The following is a 13,761-nucleotide window of genomic DNA, read 5'->3' as shown; positions in this document are numbered from 1 at the left end:
AAGCAAGTTCAGTTTTTATTTCAACAGCTGCAGTTGCATGAATCTCAAGCACTAAAAGGGTTGTAGCAAAAACCTATTGCTCATCAAGTTTGCCCTCCCCTTTCTTCTCATTGTCATGATCATCTTAATCTTTGATACTTTGAAATGGTTCTTCAAGCAATGCATTGACTCTGGCTGATGCTTTTTCCATACTCCATACCATGGCAAACTAAGGCCCGGGGGCCAGATCCAGCCCAACTGCCTTCTAAATCCGGCCCACGGACAGACCGGGAATCAGCGTGTTTTTACATGAGTAGAATGTGTCCTTTATTTAAAATGCATCTCTGGGTTATTTGTGGGGCATAGGAATTTGTTCATCCCCCCCCCAAAATATATATATAGTTTGCCCCCCCACAAGGTCTGAGGGACAGTGGACTGGCCCCCTGCTGAAAAAGTTTGCTAACCCCTGCTCCATACATTTCCATAGCACCCCCCACGGGCTTTTTCAGGTATAGTAAGGTGTTGACTAAAGCTTTTTCCACACACTGAAAATATTTCAACCTGTTGTGAGTTTCTTTTGTGTTTTTTATATATGTAGGAAGTGTTCCTTTTATCACCAAAGTACTTTCCACCTTCCACAATGAAAAAAAGTTTCTCCAGCCTGCCATACGGTCACAATCTGAACAACTGGCATCATAGTTGTGAAACTTTATTAACAATACTGAAAATACTGGGCACTAGAATATACACCGAAACCATCACTCCCCGCTGTAGATTATCTTACAAGAACAGCTCCCCACTACACGTTAAGAGTTCCAAAACAAAGCAAGAAAGTCATAGGTTTTTTCAGTGTTCTTCAAAATTGTTCCAGTTTAAAAATTGCTTTAGCCTCCCTTCAGAGGACAGCCTGCTCAGAGCCTCATCAGAATCCTCTTAAAACAAGATACACAGAGAACGGCCACCACTTTGCCGCACCTTTGCCTCCAACGTTTGACAACAACAAGGCAGAGGATGAAGGCAAGAGGCAGATTTTGTTACTAGCAAACACAGGAAGCCGCAAACCCATGGGACTAAACAGCACCCAACCAAGAGTCAAATAGTTGCATTGTTCATCTTTTAAATGAAACATAGGAGTTTGTCATCAAAATCCGTCTCCTTGCCAGATGGACAGAATATAGGCAATACACCATCGTCTTGGTTTTGAAGCAAAGGGCCATATATCCAAAGTTGTCCTGTGTGGCTTCCTTGATACGAAGAAACATCTGAGCTCTTCTTGAAGCTTTTTCCATACGGAAGACATTCGTACGGTTTCTTCCCTGTGTGAATTCTCTGATGTGTGCTAAGGCTCGTGCTCTGGCTGAAGCTTTCCCCACACTGCAGACACTGGTAAGGTTTCTCCCCTGTGTGAATTCTCTGATGGGCACAAAGGTGGGCTTTCTGACTGAAGCCCTTCCCACACTCCGCACATTTGAAGGGCTTCTCCCCGGTGTGAGTTCTCTGATGTGAAGTAAGGCTTGAGCTGACGCTGAAGTTCTTCCCACACTCACCGCATCTGTATGGCTTCTCCCCCGTGTGGATTCTCTGATGAGTAGTGAGCGTCTTGCTGTCACTGAAGCTCTTTCCGCACTCCAGGCAAGTATATGGTTTCACGCCACTGTGGACTCTTTGATGGGCAGTGAGACTTATGCTCTGGCTGAAGCTCTTTCCGCACTCCATGCACCTAAATGGCTTTTCCCCTGTGTGTGTTCTCTGGTGTGAGGTAAGATTTGAGCTGTGATTGAAGCTCTTTCCACACTCAGGGCATTTATACGGTTTCTCCCCTGTGTGAGTTCTCTCATGTAAAGTAAGGCTTGAGCTAGCACTGAAGCTCTTTCCACATGCCATGCATTTATATGGTTTCACTCCCGTGTGGGTTCTCTGATGACAACTAAGGTTTGAGCTAACACTGAAGCTCTTTCCACACTCCAGGCATTTATATGGTTTCTCCCCTGTGTGACTTCTCTGATGGGCAGAAAGGTGGGTGCTCCGACTGAAGCTCTTTCCACACTCCAGGCACTGAAATGGCTTTTCCCCTGTGTGAGTTCTTCGGTGAGTATTCAGAATGCTACTGTAGCTGAAGCTCTTTCCACACTCCAGGCATTTATATGGTTTCTCTCCTGTGTGCGTTCTTTGATGATTATTCAATGTTTTGCTGTCGCTGAAGCTCTTTCCACACTCAAGGCATTGGTAAGGTTTTTCCCCTGTGTGGATTCTCTGATGTCTAATAAGTGTCCCTCTCTCACTGAAGCTCTTTCCACATTCAGGGCACTGATACGGTTTCTCCCCTGTGTGGCTTCTTTTATGTCTAGTAAGTTTTCCGCTACCACTGAAGCTCTTTCCGCACTCCAGGCATTGATATGGTTTCTCTCTTGTGTGGGTTCTGCAATGTTTATTCAAGCTTGATTCATCTTTGAAAGTCTTCCCACACACTGGGCACTTCTTTCCCATGTGAGTTAGATGTATGCTCAGGATTTCATGAAAATCATCTTGCAGAGAAGGAGAAGATTCATTTCCCTCAAGATACGTAGCTCCCCTTCGCGTCCCAAAGGCCTCTGTTGCTGCTTCCTGCTTAGCTGTTTCCAATGACGCCACAGATTGCTCCTTATAATTCTCAAAGCCAAGTCCATCCTCTGTTTGGAAAAAGGAAACAAAAAGAAAACATGATTGGGCTTCAAGGCAGAAACTGAGGACTAGCTGCTTTTGTTATTTCACAATCTCCAAAATCCTTCCCTTTTCTCTCTACACACCCTGCTAGGTTATCTTTTGCATTTGCCAATATATGAGAGAATAGCACAATTTCATTTCTGGTTGATTCCTTCACTCAATTTCACCGGGCACAGATCTCTCTTTCTCGGATTGATATTTTTCATCTGAGGACCTACCAGTCAATTTTTCCTGGAAAAATCCGTCTTCCTTCTTTGCAGGCTCCTCCCAGGCCAGCAGTTCTTCCTTTCCTTCCAGCCAGGAGACAAGGTCAGATTTGGGCATCAGAGGACCTTCTTCATGGGATTAAGAAAAGAGAGAGAAAACAAATATTTATGGGACTTGTGACCTGCGCGTCCAGAAATCCCAGGCCACGTGGCCTGTTTTGTACCTCCATCCCACCCCAAAGGGCAAATGGAATGAAGACAATGGATTTAAAAAAGGAAGAAACAAGTGGACCGGGTATCAGAAGGGGAAGGAGCACAGCTATGTGGTAGGGCATCTGCCTTGCTGTCAAAGAGCAAGCCAGCAGTAAATCACACTGCTCCAAGTAGGAGTTAACACTTCATTAGCAAAAACACAATCTCCAAAGATTTGGCTGAGTGTCAGGCCTAATGAGCAGAGCAGCTCCTTCCTGGTGGTCTTCCTCCATGGAAATCAGTTGCCGAGATTAAAGTCCATGCCTCTCCACAGCCATCTGTGTCTCCTCCTCTCTGGGGCTTTCCCCAAGCAATCAGAGACTGAACCTGTGTGCAGCCTGGGAGTCATTTTGGACTCGCAGCTGTCCATAGAGGTGCAGGTCAATTCTGTGTCCAGGGCAGCTGTCTACCAGCTCCATCTGGTATGCAGGCTGAGACCCTACCTGCCCGCAGACTGTCTCGCCAGAGTGGTGTATGCTCTGGTTATCTCGCGCTTGGACTACTGCAATGCGCTCTATGTGGGGATACCTTTGAAGGGGACGTGGAACCTGCAACTAATCCAGAATGTGGCAGCTAGACTGGTGACTGGGAGCGGCCTCCGAGACCATATAACACCGGTCCTGAAAGACCTACATTGGCTTCCAGTGCATTTTTGAGCACAATTCAAAGTGTTGGTGCTGACCTTTGAAGCCCTAAACGGCCTCGGCCCAGTGTACCTGTAGGAGGGTCTCCACTCCCATCGTTCAACCCGGACACTGAGGTCCAGCTCCAAGGGCCTTCTGGCAGTTCCCTCACTATGAGAAGGGAAGCTACAGGGAACCAATCAGAGGGCCTTCTCGGTAGTGGCACCCACCCTGTGGAACGCCCTAACACCGGATCTCAAAGGGAAAAATAACTACCAAACTTTTAGAAGACATCTGAAGGCAGCCCTGTTTAGGGAAGCTTTTAATGTTTAATAGGTTATTGTATTTTAGTGTTTTGTTGGAAGCCGCCCAGAGTGGCTGGGGAAACCCAGCCAAATGGGCAGGGTATGAATAATAATAATAATAATAATAATAATAATAATAATAATAATAATAAATTATTATTATTATTATTATTATTATACTACACTCTGCTAATAGCGTGCCCTGGCTTCTCGGTCGCTGATTTACGTCGGAGCACGGGCCGATGGAAGGAGATGGCACAGCTGGGGCTTATCAGCTGGCCTCCCGGCCCTCTGCATGTCGACACCTTCCAACTCCATGTTTCCCCTTACAATTCTCACCCAGAGAGGCCACATTCCTGTAGTTCTCCAACATGACTTCTTTGTACAGCGCCCTTTGGTCTGGATCCAGCAGAGCCCACTCCTCTGCGGCGAAGGAGACACTCACTTCCTCAAAGGAGACCAAACCCTGGGAAAAGAAGGATGTGTTTTCTCAACAGCACCAAACAGATGGACGATCCTCTCGTGTCTTTAGCAAAAAGAAATAACCCAACTGAAACAAGAATCCATGCAGAGGCAGGAGGAAGAAATTGATTTGAGGACCCATCCGCCCTACAAATCTGCCCCACAGGATGCTGGCATCTCCTTGCCAGGATTTGTGCCAAGGGGCTTTTGCCCGTCTCTTTGTGGCCTGCTCTGATTGGTTGGGCCACTCGCATAGCCCCGCCTCAGGAGCAAATGGGAGGAGCAACCAGGGTCGATTTGATTTAAATCAAATTGTTTAAATTCATTATTTAAATCACGATTTAAATCAGTAGCCAGTAAGACTTGATTTAAATCTTTTTTTTTTACTGAAAGCCCCATTCTTGCTTGTATAATCTAAATATTTACAACCAGATGGAAGGTTTCACTTTTGGAATAATAAATTTCCAGAGTTGTTTTTGCAGTTATATCAAAAATTATTGATTTGGTTATACTATTAGACATACATAGACAGAGAATTATGAAATTATTGTGAGGTTTAATAAGTTCATATTTGGACAACTTCTCTGCTGTATTTTATTGGAAGGAGAAAAATAATCATTTCCTAATAATCATTTCCTTAATAACAATTTAAACAATTTATTTAACTAGAACAATAACATTATAGCATGTTTGTTAACTGATGTGGTTAAACAATTAAAAAAAAAAGCAGACTAAGTTTTAGCACACAAGAAAAACTTAAAATAAATCCTTATTTCCTGATGAATAGCCTTTGGACTATAATGCAACTTAAACAGAAAACTATCTTTAGAAAGATTTTTTGTCCAATAGCATTTTATTTTAAAAATCCAATTTAAATTTTAAAAATCTGATTTAAATTTTAAAAATCTGATTTAAATTTTAAAAGTCTGATTTTTTAAAAAAGTCATTTACAGTGGTATCTCGGGTTACATACGCTTCAGGTTACAGACTCCACTAACCCAGAAATAGTACCTCGGGTTAAGAACTTTGCTTCAGGATGAAAACAGAAATTGTGCAGCAGCTGCGCAGCGGCAGCAGGAAGCCCCATTAGCTAAAGTGGTGCTTCAGGTTAAGAACAGTTTCAGGTTAAGAACGGACCTCCAGAACGAATTAAGTACTTAACTCGAGGTACCACTGTAGTTTTACCCTGGGAGCAACCTTTTCCTGGATCACCTCTGCCACGGAAAGGAGAAGCCTTGCATACCTGAGATGAGGGCAGAACGGCTCTTTCCACCCAGCGACAAAGAGACGACAGCCTTGAGCATGTCACTGAGGTTTCCCCTCCACCTGCAAGGGCAACGAGAGAAAAAAGATGGCAGGGTAATATTTTCCATGCCGGTTCCTTGCACGACAACCACGTCATCCTGCTTGTCTTGGGAGATGCAAGCCATGATTCTGGGTTCGATTTGCAGTTCATGGAATCGTAGCCTTGTGGAGATGGAAGGGACTCAAATGGGCATTTACTCTAAGCCCCTGCAATGCCCCCCCTTGATTTTGTGAGGAATCAAAGTGGATGAGAACCATTCATGATGGGTGTCAAGGCATCTAAAGGTAAAGGTAAAGGTACCCCTAACCATTAGGTCCAGTCGTGGACGACTCGGGTTGCGGCGCTCATCTCGCTCTATAGGCCGAGGGCGCTGGTGTTTGTCCGCAGACAGCTTCCGGGTCATGTGGCCAGCATGACTAATCCGCTTCTGGCGAACCAAAGCAGCGCACGAAAATGCCGTTTACCTTCCCGCCACACCAGTACCTATTTATCTACTTGCACTTTGACATGCTTTCGAACTGCTAGGTGGGCAGGAGCAGGGAACGAACAATGGGAGCTCACCCCCTCGTGGGGATTCAAACTGCCGAGCTTCTGAATGGCAAGCCCCAGGCTCTGTAGTTTAGACCACAGCGCCACCTGCGTCCCGTGTCAAGGCATCTAGCCTCAGGCTATTCTGAGCAGTGGGGGTTTTTTTGGGGGGCGCAGGGGTATGCACACCACTAAATATTTTGTGAATCTAATGGGAGAAGAAACAAAATTTTTTAAATAGTTTCTTCTCTAGCACAGCGAATTGTCAGGTCTGTTGCTACCCCCAATGGCGGCCTTATGTCCTGTCACGGTGTTTCCTGAGTCTCAGGCGGAAGCGAGCGTTTAATGTGTGAAGCAGTGTGGAATGTGGATGCATTGTGGTGTTTTACTGATGAAAATTTGGCCTCATTGAATGGCGGTATTTCGATATGACTAGGAAAAGTAGCAAACAGAGGAATCGGGAAGATGTTAGTGCACACAACCTCATGCCAATGTGGAAGTTACTGTGAGCTGTCAGCTGTGTAATACAAGGTAATACGTGTTCTTTGCGCTTTTGTCCACTTACTGTATTTATTTCCCCCAATTTGAACTATAAAATGGTGATTTTCTTGAGTCAAAATGAGAGTACCCCCTAAACATTTTTTAAAGGAAAAAAAAAACCACAATTTCTGGGTAACACAAAACAAGACTACAGAGACCTGGCAAAGTAACAGCCCTGCCCCAGATCATCCTTGCACCTACCTGCCAGTCGCTCCGGGTCAATTTGCTCTTCCTCTCCTTCCAACCAGCTGATGAGAAGAGGTTGAAGAATCAGAGGCCCATCTTGAATGGAAGAAGAAGAAAATATTTTTTCCTTCTAGGAGTCCAGAATTTCAGACTAGACTGGTTCTGTTACCAGCCCCCTAAGACAGAGGTAGTGCCATCATTGGATACAGGCAAATGATGGGAAGCGCCAGTCGGGGAACCCCCTAAGGGAAGAAGGCTCAGAGCCCAGGGACTGGTGGTGAGACGATGATGGGTCATCAGAGGGAGAAGACTGGGAGGAGGAGGTGTCAGAAGCTGGAGAGGTGACAGGGCTTAGTGAGCAGGAGGAGGCTGTGGCAGAGAGCAGCCCAGAAGCAGAAGATGGAGCAGGAACGGAGGGAATTATAGGGACAGCACTACCTAAATTGTATAGAAATTTATTTATGTATAATACTTCAGCAGCAAGAATGTTACTTGCCCCAAAGTGGAAAGAAGCAGAAGTCCCAGTAAAGGAAGAATGGATACAAAAACTCAGGGAATATGCAGAAATGGCAAAACTTACCGAAAGAATAAGAAATCAAGATAACAAACTTGTTATAAGAGAATGGAAAAGGTTTGTTGAATATTTATAGATAAACTGTAAACAGATAAAAACACTGGCGGGATTATTGTAATAACTTGCAGTTTTATAAGAGTATATATTTGCAGTGGATAAATAAATGAGCAAGTTAAATGAATTTGGATATGCAGAGGATAAAGGTAAAGGGACCCCTGATCATTAGGTCCAGTCGTGACCAACTCTGGGGTTGCAGCGCTCATCTTGCTTTGTTGGCTGAGGGAGCCCAGCATACAGCTTCCGGGTCATGTGGCCAGCATGACTAAGCTGCTTCTGGCGAACCAGAGCAGCGCACGGAAACGCCATTTACCTTTCCGCTGGAGCGGTACCTATTTATCTACTTGCAGGGTTTCCGGCCTCAGACAGTTGTTAGAAACCACATTCATTGTTCCTGGCCAGACCTTGCTGCTTCTTGCGACCTTGGACCCTCGGCTTTCTTGACCCCCGGATTGTCTGACTACGTGAACTGAGATACTCCTGACCTTAGGACTGGACTGGACCTAAGGACTCTGCCTCCAGCAAGTACCCCCTGAGACTCAGCTAGCAGGCTGGCTTCTCCCTCTACTGAGTTCTGCTGTGGCTGGCAGCACAGGACTACGACCCTTGTGATTTATTGCTGGCTCACTCCTGACACTGTCCCACTAACCTCTGCCTGCCTTCAGCCAGCCCCCTTCCTGCCTTCTTAATGGTATCCAGCCCAGGGGTAGGCATTGCCTTCCAGCCTCCTCCTGCTGCTTTGGTAAAACTATGCAGGGAGAAGCTTTGGGGCAAAAGCAGAACGAGCCGGCTCTGACGCCACCTACTGTCAGGCCTCCCTGCCTTCTGCCCTATCAGTCGCAAGGGCTGCCAGCCAATCACGGCTGCCCTCTCATACAGAGCTGGCAAAGAGCCCCATCTGGAATAAGAGGAATGAGCTTGGCACAAATGAGGTCGGTTGAAGCAGATAAACCGAGAAAGCAACAGGAGTTCTCTGTGTCTAATAATAATAATAATAATAATATATTTTTATTTATACCCCGCCCTCCCCAGGCTCAGGGCAGCTAACACCAGTAAAATTACAATAAAAACATAATGGGGGGAGGACAATTTAAAATACAGGTTAAAATGTGATTTAAAATGCAGCCTCATTTTAAAGTAGCTGATAAATCAAGACCATAAGGGGAGGGAAACATAAGGGCCAGACTGAGTCTGAACCAAAGGCCAGGCAGAACAGCTCTGTCAAGTCCTGCAGGGCCCTAGTCTCTTGTCACAGAGCATTCTACCAAGTCGGGGCCAGTACTGAAAAGGCCCTGGCCCTAGTTGAGACCAAACTAACCACCTTGTGACCTGGGACCTCCAAAATGTTGTCCTTTGTGGACCTTAAGTTCCTCTGCTGGGCATACCAAGAGAGGTGGTCCCGTAGGGACGTGGGTCCTAGGCTGCAAGAAAGGCAACGGGGAGGGGGGTGCTTACCGAAAGAGGCCACCTCCCCATAATTCTCCAGCATGACTTCCCTGTACAGAGCCCTCTGGGCTGGATCCAGCAGAGTCCACTCGTCCTTGGAGAAATGCACAGCCACCTCCTCAAAGGTCGCAGGAGCCTAAAGTGGAAAAGAAGGTATGTCTCGTCACACACACAAAAACAGGCAATCGGGCAGGTGAGGAGATGTGACCTGGCCAAAGGCCCATCTAGGCTAGTATCCTGTTCTCACAGTGGCCAACCAGATGTGTATAGGAAGCAGAACCTGAATGCAGATTCACTTGGGATTCCCGGGAACTGGGATTCAGGAGCAGAGGGAAAGCGCTGTTGCACTCGGGTCCTGATTCTGGGCTTTCCCTCGAGACATCTGGTTGGCCGCTGTAGGAGCGATATATTGGACTAGAGGGGCCTGATCCAGCAGGTCCCTTATGTTATTCATGGAATCATAGAAACTTTGGACTGGAAGGGACCCCGAGGGTCATCTAGTCCAACCCCCTGCAATGCAGGAATCTCAGCTAAAGCATCCAAGACAGATAGCCTCTGCTTAAAAACCTCCAAGGAAGGAGCGTCGGAAGAGAGGGGAAGCAATGCAGGCAACTCAAAAGATACTACAGTGGTACTTCAGTTCTCAAACGCCTTGGTACTCAAACAACTTGGAACCTGAGCACTGAAAACTTGGAAGTAAGTGTTTCGGTTTGCAAACTTTTTTCGGAGGCCGAAGATGCTCCGTTTAAAGTGTTACGCTTCTTGATTTGAGTGCCACACTTCCGTTTTGAGTTTTATGCTTCCGTTTTGAGTGTTACACTGAGGTCTGCCTGTTTTTGCATTTTTGTTTTTGCGGCTTTTTTGTTTGTTTTCATGACTGTGTGGAACCCAGTTCAGCTACTGATTGATTGATTGTGTGACTGCAGTACGTTGCTTATTGCTTTCATTTTATGGATCACTGGTCTTGTTAGATAGTAACATTCATGTTAAATTGCTGTTTTAGGGGTTGTTTTTAAAAGTCTGGAACGGATTAATCCATTTTGCATTGCTTTCTATGGGAAGGTGTGCCTTGGTTTTGGAATGCTTTGGTTTGGGAACAGACTTCTGGTTTGAGAACCAAGGTACCACTGTATACACTGTGTGATTAAGCTGCAACTGGTTCAAACAAGCGTTCTGTTTTTCTGCCCTTGTTTGAACTGATCCTGCTAACTAGTCCTAAATACGATTTCATCCCAGCTTCTTTTGCTCTACGCCTGGGGAGAACTTGCCTCACTTATCCACATAGAAGCAGAAACCAGGGAGGCCTATCCGTCACTGTGTCTGAAATGCAATCGTTTTTAATTATTTAATAGGAAACTCTCCAGAAATCGTTTCTGTTGTTGGATGTTTTTACTGTGAAATCTGTTTGCATACCACTTTATCAGTCGTCCGATGCAACACGACTAAAACATGAATTAAAATTATACAATCGGGAGTTCAATATTTAAAAAACCTGCCGGAATAAAAAAAAGTATTCAGTTAAGTGCCAAAACCTCAACAGGGAAGGAGTTCTACTCTGTCCTCAACTGCAAGGGATTTCCACAAGATTGGGCCCCTAATTCTGGTGGATCCGAGCCACACATCGGAGTCAGGGGGAGTGCCTCAGTGACTCCCCTGAAGACTTCAGTGGTCAAGCAGAGATATAAGGGATAAAGCAGTCTTTGAGGATTCATGGACCCAAGGGCCTTGTAAATTAATGGCATGAACCTTGTACGTGGCCTGGCAACGTATGGGCCGTTTTTGAGCAAAACTGCCCAGGATTAACACTGGGCAGCCTTGACATCTTTCTGCCACAGAAGGCAAGAGGAGGAGAGGGAGGTTTTAATGAAAATAAGAATAACAATAATGATATTCGGGTTTCTTTTCTTTTGTTTTGTTTTGCTGTGGTTCAAAAGGTCCAGGTGAGCAAACTAGTGGAATTCACTAGTGCCTTCAAACTGGGGCAGCTCAGTCAGATGGGCAGAGTACTACCGTGGTACCTCGGGTTAAGTACTTAATTCGTTCCGGAGGTCCGTTCTTAACCTGAAACTGTTCTTAACCTGAGTTACCACTTTAGCTAATGGGGCCTCCTGCTGCTGCCACGCCGCTGGAGCACGATTTCTTTTCTCATCCTGAAGGGAGGGTTCTTAACCCGAGGTACTATTTCTGGGTTAGCGGAGCCTGTAACCTGAAGAGTCTGTAACCTGAAGCGTATGTAACCCGAGGTACCACTGTACTACTACTACTAATAATAATTAATAAGGAGGAGGAGGCAGGGACGTTCAGCAACCATGGAACTCAAGGGAGTGCATGTGCTTTAAATGCATGGCAAGGGTCTTCAGAGATGCATCCCATAAAAGTAAGTCCACAAAGCCCCACCCCCACCAAATCTCTTACTTCAGCTGGCTGCGTAGAGTCTCTTCCCATTTCACTGTGAAGAGGAGGAGACCCAGAAGGTGTCTCTGGGGCTTTTTCTGCTGCCTGGAAGGGAGACAAAGAAGGATGAAGGGGATAGTTTTTTTAATCCTGTGTGTCTGTTTCCCTTGGAAGTCCCTGGTGTGAAAAAACAGCTTTCCTCTGCAGCACCTACAGAGATTGGACAGAGCTCAGACGGAGAGAGAAACATCTTGCAATGCAATCAATACATTTTGGGGCGGAAAGGGGGCTCTTTGCAACTGGATAATCCTATTATTTTATTTTTTGCGAGGCAGGCACGTCCTTTCTCTCCCCGCCCCCTCCGCCCATGCTGCTTCCTCTGCAAACAGAGGGTCTCCCCATCTTCCATGGAAGATGAAGTTGGTGGTGGTGGTGGTGGGAGAAAAGTGAGTCATAAACTTGTAGAGTAGGAAGGGGTCCGCAGGGTCATCTAGCCCAACCCCCTTGCAATGCAGGAAACTGCAGCTGCCCCCAAAAGGGATCGAACCTGCAGTCTGCCAGCTCCATGCTCTAACCGGCTGAGCTACCCTAACAACAACAACAGAAGCATTGCAAAGGCATCCCATTTTTGCAGCTGGGTTGCAGAGGTCAGACCCCCCACCCTCCCATTTTTTTAAAAAAAAATTTGGGTGTATTTGTGTGATTTCAATAGGAAGGAAATCTTATGTCCCCCCCCCCCAAGAAAAAAAGGCCAATTCTTGCCCTCCCCATGCAGGATACCTGCCCGCACCATGTCTTCCTCCTGAGCCTCCCCCTCCTGGCCAAGGAATGTCACCAGGCCTCTTCCTTCCCTGCCTGGAAGGACCAGGGAATGGGGGTTCCCTCTTGTCTTCCCCCACCTCCACCTCACTTTCAGAACTTCCTGCCTCTCTAGGAAGCCTCTGGAGGACCAGGCTGCCTCTCTCTCTCTATCCCTCCCTCCCTCCCTCCCCTGCCTGCCAGCTGCTTTGCAATTATTGCACCTGAAGCATCATTTCTCTGCTGGGTCCTCCTTGATTTTTCTCCCCTGAGAAAACAGTGAAAGCCCTTCTTTTTCCCCTCTTCCCTTGCAACCAGAGATATATATATATATTTAATCTATTTGATTTTCCAAATTGATATTTACATTCACATAATAGCATAATATATAAGAACAAGATTCCAAAGAATCCCTTAGACTTCCCTCCTCCCCTTTGTGGGTCTTATTGTTAATCCTTTCCTTCTGGATCTTTTATATTAACCCAAATTTTTATATCTCCATTATGTCCATAGTTCATCGTTGCATTACAGGTGTTATTCCAATCCCACAGAGATTAAGTTGTTGTTTCTGCCTTATGGTCAGGGGGTCCCTTTACCTTTACTTTATAGTCTTATACACGGGAAAATACAGTATTTCAGGCACAAAGGTTGTTGAGCTTCCACTCCCCAAGCTGCTTTTTTGTGTTTTTGAGCTATTTTAAAGAAATTTCACCAAAATCTACACTTCCGACATTGGTTACTGGATCCCCCCCGGACATTAAAGTGATTTCCACCGGGACACTGTTTCCGACAGCTGGATCCCGGCAGCGTCCAGGAAATTCTGGACGTATGACAACCCTAAACCAAGTCCCCCTCTCTCTGATGCGGCCCAAAGGACAGCAGAGCAATATTTTGGCACCAGCTTGGCTGCAGAAGTTTCCGGAAGGAGGTGCTCAAGGCGCCATCCAATTCTCTTAGGGACTCTGTTCCAAATTTGTGAAGGATTTACTCCATAGTTTTTCTTCTCCCGAATACTTCCCACAAGGCAGCGGAGGTTTAGGATCAGAGTTTTCCATCTCCTAGATGGGCTCCCTTCCCAGGTGGAGGAGCCCCAGCTGCCCCTCACTTCCCTATACAGTCATACCTCTTGTTACGTTTGCTTCAGGTTGAGCGTTTTCAGGTTGCGACCCGGAAGTACCAGAAAAGGTTACTTCCGGGTTTCGCCGCTTGTGCATGTGCAGAAGCGCAAAATGACGTCACGCGCATGCGCAGAAGCGGCGAATTGCGACCCGCGCAGATGCGGGTTGCGTTCTGCTCATGTTGCGAACGGGGCTCCCTCGTCCGTCAAATACAGCTTTATTTGTGTAATATACTTTTCCGACTGTCTTTTTGCTAGCGCAGCTTCATCTCGCTCCATTCCAAT

General features: G+C 46.2%; 1 protein-coding gene across 3 annotated transcripts; it reads right to left on the bottom strand.

Annotated features, from left to right (window-relative positions):
• Positions 1-12,482, bottom strand: LOC310756608 (uncharacterized protein). 3 transcript variants are annotated; one of them, XM_083600949.1, is made up of 8 exons: positions 12,342-12,482; positions 11,583-11,662; positions 9,177-9,303; positions 7,106-7,186; positions 5,774-5,856; positions 4,408-4,534; positions 2,901-3,017; positions 1-2,648 (listed from the first exon to the last, which is right to left on the bottom strand). In XM_083600949.1, the coding sequence occupies exons 1-8, from the start codon at positions 12,352-12,354 to the stop codon at positions 1,096-1,098; spliced, it is 2,181 nt and encodes a 726-aa protein (XP_083457075.1). In that variant the 5' UTR covers positions 12,355-12,482; the 3' UTR covers positions 1-1,095. The 3 variants fall into 3 exon arrangements, with proteins under 3 accessions (XP_083457075.1, XP_083457076.1, XP_083457077.1); XM_083600950.1 differs by having other exon boundaries at positions 11,583-11,666; positions 12,352-12,482; XM_083600951.1 differs by having other exon boundaries at positions 11,583-11,666; positions 12,342-12,468.
• Between the last annotated feature and the right edge of the window lie 1,279 nt (positions 12,483-13,761).

Source organism: Podarcis filfolensis (genome assembly GCF_964270895.1).
Source record: "Podarcis filfolensis genome assembly, chromosome: 2".
Taxonomy (NCBI): Eukaryota; Metazoa; Chordata; class Lepidosauria; order Squamata; family Lacertidae; genus Podarcis; species Podarcis filfolensis.
This window is presented reverse-complemented; position numbering and strand designations above follow the sequence as displayed.

Coding starts and splice junctions, on each gene's coding strand:
- LOC310756608 (XM_083600949.1), bottom strand. Junction 9,304..11,582: donor ACTCTACGCAGCCAGCTGAA/GTAAGAGATTTG, acceptor TTTCCACTTTAG/GCTCCTGCGACCTTTGAGGA. Junction 3,018..4,407: donor CAGGAATGTGGCCTCTCTGG/GTGAGAATTGTA, acceptor AATCCCATGAAG/AAGGTCCTCTGATGCCCAAA.